The sequence below is a fragment of the Merops nubicus genome, unplaced genomic scaffold (genome assembly GCF_000691845.1).
Source record: "Merops nubicus isolate BGI_N331 unplaced genomic scaffold, ASM69184v1 scaffold39793, whole genome shotgun sequence".
Classification (NCBI taxonomy): domain Eukaryota; kingdom Metazoa; phylum Chordata; class Aves; order Coraciiformes; family Meropidae; genus Merops; species Merops nubicus.
The window spans coordinates 1-5,854 of NW_008600337.1; the positions used below are offsets into that span (position 1 = coordinate 1).

A 5,854-nucleotide genomic window follows, 5' to 3' on the forward strand; every position below is an offset into this window, starting at 1 on the left:
CCTGGACCAGCGCCGGCACCTCAAAGAGAAGGCCGAAGGTAGGAGAGTGGCAGGCACTTGGGCCGGGTGTCTTTTGGGAGGGACTGAAACCTCCTCACTGGTACCCTGGCTCTTCCCCCAGCTCGAAAGGAGTCAGCCAAGGAGAAGCAGCTGAAGGAGGAAGAGAAGATCCTAGAAAGCGTGGCAGAGGGCCGAGGTGAGTGGTGAGAGCTTTGTGTCTCAGACCCATCTCCAGAGCTGTCAGGGCAGCAGCAGGGGTGTTTTCCTGCCTTGCAGCCCTCAGGGGAGGGCACAAGAGATCCCAGCGGGTTCCCTCGGTCAGCAGCTACCTGCCTGCCTTAGCCGAGGTATTGCTGCAGCAGGCCCTGGGCAGGGCAGGCTGCAGCACTCGGCGTCTGCACTCAGCGAGGCTGTCGGGGGCGCTGCTTTCCCTCCGCCCTCTCCGGGCATCATCTCCCAAAGCATTTTCCCAAGTGGTTCTCCACTGAAGCTGCCCATGTTTGCACGCCATGAGTTTGCAACGACCTCACCAGCTTTGTTCTTGCAGCTTTGATGTCGGTGAAGGAGATGGCAAAGGGCATCACCTACGACGACCCGATTAAAACCAGGTGTGTTTCGTGGTACAGAGGTGGTCTGTCTGGAAGCGTCGCTTCCTCGGGGCTGAAGAGAGCTGGAGGCTGTGCAGCCGGGCAGGGCAAGCGCCCCTGTGGCCGCTGCCTTCTCTCTCACTTCACTGTCTGGCTTGCTGCTGTCTGTAAGATTGAAGGCTGCTGAGTCCCCGTGGGTGTCGTTTTGTATACGGTAAGGTTTGCTAAAGGGTGTTTGTGTTGAACTCGAAGACTCGAGGAGGATCTCTAGCTCCTGGGGGTGACTCAGCTAGAGGAAGAGACTGGGTGAGCCCACGGAGCCAGCGCTGCTTGAGGCAGTCTCAGAGAGATGATTGAGATGCGTCCAAAAGATTTTAATGTGTTCCATCCACCATCCACAGACTGTTGTCAGCTGTCAGCTTGGGACTTCTTCTTCAGACTTTGGGAAAACATTTAACGTGCAGAAGTGGCTTAGATCTGCTCCTGTGCTAATGCTGTGCAGCCCCTTGGGGTTACATGTTTTCCCTGGCGAGATGCTGGAGCCTGACAGGGATTTCTGCCAGGCCAGTGTGGGGGCTGCTGGCTCTGCAGCCCCAGCCTCGTTCGGCACTGCGACATTTCTCTGTTGCCTTCGCAGCTGGAGAGCACCTCGTTACATCCTGGGCATGTCGGAGGCACGGCACGATCGTGTGCGCAAGAAGTACCACATCCTGGTGGAGGGGGAGGGCATCCCGCCTCCCATCAAGAGCTTCAAGGAGATGAAGTTCCCAGCAGGTGGGGGGAAGGGGAGTCTGGGGGACACACGTCAGCAAGTGAAGCTTTTGTGCCATTAATGTTCATAGCCTGAATCCCCAGCGGTGGCCGTGTCACCTGGCTGCTGTCCCAAGGGATGTTTATCGTGTGGGAGAGCTGCTGCTGGGATACGAGTAGGATGGCAACAGGGGGAAGACTTTGGGTCATGAACGTGCGTGTCCCTTGTTCTCTGATAGCTATCCTGAGGGGCCTGAAGAAAAAAGGGATCCAGCAGCCCACACCGATACAGATCCAAGGCATCCCCACGATGTGAGTGCTCTGTCCCTGTTCTGGCTCCCTGCAGCCCACCCGGTGATGGGAAGCGGGCGCTCTTCCCTGGTGACAGATGTGCTCTGTCACCTTGCTCAGCCCCGGGGGTCTGAGCTGTTCAGTTGTGCTCCTCCTCACCATCGGCCCCGTTGCTCTGCCAGCCTCTCGGGAAGGGACATGATTGGCATTGCGTTCACTGGCTCTGGGAAGACCTTGGTGTTCACCCTCCCGGTGATCATGTTCTGCCTGGAGCAGGAGAAGAGGCTGCCATTTTCCAAGCGAGAGGGACCCTACGGACTCATCATCTGTCCCTCGGTGAGTGCGGGGGGCACGGTGACGTGCAGGAGGAGGCTGTGGCTGATGCTCGGTGCCAGTCCTGCACCTCCCCGTGCGGCGGTGTGGGAAGGAGTGGTTCTTGTCTCCGCAGCGTGAGCTGGCCCGGCAGACCCACGGCATCATCGAGTACTACTGCCGCCTGCTGCAGGAGGACGGGCTGCCCCCGCTGCGCTGCGCCCTCTGCATCGGAGGCATGTCCGTCAAGGAGCAGATGGAGACAATCAAACAGTAAGACCTTCTAGCGGGGGATTGTGGGGCTGGAGCTGGGCTCTGTTTCCTGGTAGAGGCTAAGGGTTGACACCCTGATTAGATGGCTTCAGGAAGGTGTGGGGTGGTGTGCCAAGTGGGTGCTCAGCTTTCCTGGTGTTGCTGTATGGTTTGAGAATCCAAGTGCCTGACTGTGGCTGCCTCTCATCCCACAGTGGTGTGCACATGATGGTGGCAACCCCTGGCCGCCTGATGGACCTGCTGCAGAAGAAGATGGTGAGCCTGGATATTTGCCGTTACTTGGCCTTGGATGAGGCTGACAGAATGATCGATATGGGCTTTGAAGGGGACATCCGTACCATCTTCTCCTACTTCAAGGTACTGAGCTGGCACAATACGAGCACCCTGAAGCTCAATCCCTGCACCTGCCTGGCTGGGTGAATGTTAAATCCTCTCCCACACTGTGTTCCCTGAACAGGGCCAGCGGCAAACCCTCCTCTTCAGTGCCACAATGCCCAAGAAGATCCAGAACTTTGCCAAGAGCGCCCTGGTGAAGCCCATCACCATTAACGTTGGGCGAGCGGGTGCTGCCAGCCTGGATGTTGTGCAGGTGAAGCAGCTGGGAGCTCCCCCGTGCCTGTGTGGGAGACAAGCACCTTTCCTGAGGGCACTCGATGCATCCCTTGTTAGGGAGCTGGGGTTTGTGACCCTCCTTCCCAAGAGGTTAAGGGTTATGCTAAACAATGGTAATTTCTCTGCTATCTGGCTGACTCATCTCTGAGCTTGTTCCTAGGAAGTGGAGTACGTGAAAGAGGAGGCCAAGATGGTGTACCTCCTGGAGTGCCTGCAGAAGACCCCACCACCAGTGAGTGATGTGCTCTGGCAGCATGGCTAGGGGCACTGCGGGCACACCCCAGCCCCGGGGCACGGGTGGAGCTGGCAGAGGGGGCACAGCTGTGGCGCGGCAGGGCTCTGCTGTGCGTGGGGTACGTGTACAAGCGAGCCACGCTCCACGTCCGGGCGGGTCCTGGGCCCAGGGGCGTTGCTGAGCAGAACACACATGAGGGAATGGGTTTCCCTGGGGGATTGTGCTGGTGCCAGCCAGCAGAAGGACAGCTCCTCCATGGTGTCTGTGCTGCTGCAGGTGCTCATCTTCGCAGAGAAGAAGGCAGATGTTGATGCGATCCACGAGTACCTGCTGCTCAAGGGTGTGGAAGCTGTGGCCATCCATGGAGGGAAAGGTCAGCGAGGGTCTCAGAGAAACCTGGGCCATGCTGTGGCCCCACCTGACCCTGCTCCTGCTGGGGAGCACGTGGCTGGGGGAGCTCCCAGCGTGCAGCAGTTTGTGGTGGTGTGAGGAGGGGCTGTGGCAGTGTCAGGAGCAGATGCTACGTTTTATGTAGCAGGCATAAACACAGCATAGGTCCTGAGGGGACCTGGGGGTCCCTGCGCTCTGTTAGCTGGGGGAAGGCTGCATGGCTCCTCAACAGGGGAGCCATGGCTGAGTGGTGCTTGGCACTGGGGCCATAGTAGTTCCTACAAGAGTTAGGACGGGGAGCTCCGCCCTCGCTGATCTTCTCTGCTGGGCCTTTGCAGATCAGGAGGAACGGACAAAAGCCATCGAGGCCTTCCGGGATGGGAAGAAAGATGTCCTGGTTGCCACTGATGTTGCTTCCAAGGGCCTGGATTTCCCAGCCATCCAGCACGTCATCAACTATGACATGCCAGAGGAGATTGAGAACTACGGTGAGGACTGGGCCCCACAGGACAGGGGCCAACAAGGGCGCGGTGGGGCGGGTGCGGAGCCTCTGCAGCAGCTGAGGCTGGAGGGGGTGCTCTGTCACGTTGTGCTCACCCGGGCCTGATCCCATCTCTTTCTCCACAGTTCACCGTATCGGGCGCACAGGCCGTTCGGGCAACACTGGCATTGCCACCACCTTCATCAACAAGGCCTGCGGTGAGAAACAGCCCAGGGCTGGGGGCTGCCTGCTGGGGGGCTGCGGCTGCAGGAGGCGGCTGGGCGATGGAGCTGCCTCCGCCTTGGCAAGGGAGGCGTTCCTGAGCGAGCAGGGGCGAGGGGTGATGGCCCGTGGGGGAGATGGTAATGTGGGGCGGTGCCCCCACCTCTGCCTGTGCCATGTCTGATGCGTGTCTCTGCCCCCAGATGAGTCGGTGCTGATGGACCTCAAGGCCCTGCTCCTGGAGGCAAAGCAGAAGGTGCCGCCTGTGCTCCAGGTGCTGCACTGTGGGGATGAGACCATGCTGGAACTCGGAGGTAAGAGACCCTAGGCTGGCACAGGGACCTCCTGTGGGGCTGCTGAGACCCAGGCTGTGGGCAGGAGCCCTGGCTGCTGGGGCAGCTGGGGGGACAAGCTGGTGTAGCCCCTCTGCTTCTGGGGCGGGGGTGCCACTCTCCTTGTGTGGCATGGTTCCCCCTGACCTCTTCCCTCCTGTTGCAGGTGAGCGGGGCTGTGCCTTCTGCGGCGGCCTGGGCCATCGCATCACCGACTGCCCCAAGCTGGAGGCCATGCAGACCAAGCAAGTCAGCAACATCGGCCGCAAGGACTACCTGGCCCACAGCTCCATGGACTTCTAGCCCGGGGAGCATGCCGCCCGGCGCTCCCCCTGTGCAGGCCTTGGCTCCTCTTCAGCTGGAGCGGTGCCCAGGGACCTGCCCCGTACTGCTGTGGCCGCTTTTCCAGGCATTTGGCCCCTGGGTCTGGTGCCAGCTCAGCCTGATGAAGCAGGAGGAAATGTGGAGCTGTGCTGCAACAGCCTCTTACGCCAGTGGCACATTGGGCAAGCAGGTAGTGGTGCCCAAGGAGAGGAGGAAGCCCCAGGTGGGCAATGGCTGGCTGCCTGCTGCCCGTGCCAGCCCCTGGCAGTGGTGTGACCAGGGTCTTGCGTCGCTCCTCTCCAGAACCCCTCAACTCCCCTGAAGCCATGGCCCTTACCTGGTTGTGTGTGTCCTCTGCTGGTGGCTGTTCCTGTACCCCCCAAACAGGCAGCCAGGGCAAGGCCACTGCCCTGTGCCGGTGTCGGGCGATCCCTGGGTGCTTCCTGCGCTCTGCCTGCACCCGTTCTGCCCCACTACCCTTCTGGGGGGCAGGGCGGACAGGCGGACACCTCCCATGGCCCATCCTCTGCCTCTCATCCCACACACCAGAAAGGGGAAGTTGCTGAGAGAAGGAAGTCTGCCCTGTGCAGTTGCTCTGGCTGCAGCAGTCACGTTGTCTCCGCTGCTGGTAGCCACAGTCCCCGATCTTTGCGCTGGCTGCCAGGGCGGTGCTGGGCTCATGGAGAGGCCGGTGAAGGATGGGATCCTCTATGTGCAGCACAGCAAATTTGGAAAGGTAAAGAGGGGATTTGGGGCTGGGTACAGGGTTTGCCCTGATCTGTCTGCGCACCAGACCTGGGGCCAGGCCCTTGGCAGCCTGGAAAGCAGAAACTGGAGCCAGACCCCTCAGAGCTACCCAGAGGGCCCTGGGCTCCGCAGTCCACGGACCGTGGCTCTCCATGCAGCCGAGGGGACTCACCCGTGCTGGCAGCTGCTGGGGCTTGCCCCACACGGGGTCCCTCCTCTCGCTCGGTCCCCGCGCGGCTCGCAATCGAACAATAAACGCGTGTTCCTGAGGTGCGGCTCCAGCGCGTGTGTGGGAGCG

At 60.7% G+C, this 5,854-nt stretch overlaps 1 protein-coding gene across 1 annotated transcript; it reads left to right on the forward strand.

Annotated features, from left to right (window-relative positions):
• The first annotated feature begins 6 nt into the window (after positions 1-6).
• On the forward strand, positions 7-4,823 carry DDX41 (DEAD (Asp-Glu-Ala-Asp) box polypeptide 41). The gene is made up of 15 exons (XM_008937677.1): positions 7-38; positions 122-196; positions 548-608; positions 1,225-1,361; positions 1,577-1,649; positions 1,811-1,964; positions 2,077-2,213; positions 2,408-2,570; positions 2,671-2,802; positions 2,986-3,057; positions 3,337-3,433; positions 3,789-3,938; positions 4,078-4,149; positions 4,357-4,467; positions 4,652-4,823. Exons 3-15 carry the CDS (start codon positions 553-555, stop codon positions 4,786-4,788), a joined length of 1,491 nt encoding a protein of 496 aa, XP_008935925.1. The 5' UTR covers positions 7-38; positions 122-196; positions 548-552; the 3' UTR covers positions 4,789-4,823.
• Positions 4,824-5,854: the final 1,031 nt, after the last annotated feature.

Coding starts and splice junctions, on each gene's coding strand:
- DDX41 (XM_008937677.1), top strand. CDS start 553: ATGTCGGTGAAGGAGATGGCAAAGGGCATCACCTACGACGACCCGATT. Junction 3,058..3,336: donor TGCAGAAGACCCCACCACCA/GTGAGTGATGTG, acceptor GTGCTGCTGCAG/GTGCTCATCTTCGCAGAGAA. Junction 3,434..3,788: donor GGCCATCCATGGAGGGAAAG/GTCAGCGAGGGT, acceptor GGGCCTTTGCAG/ATCAGGAGGAACGGACAAAA.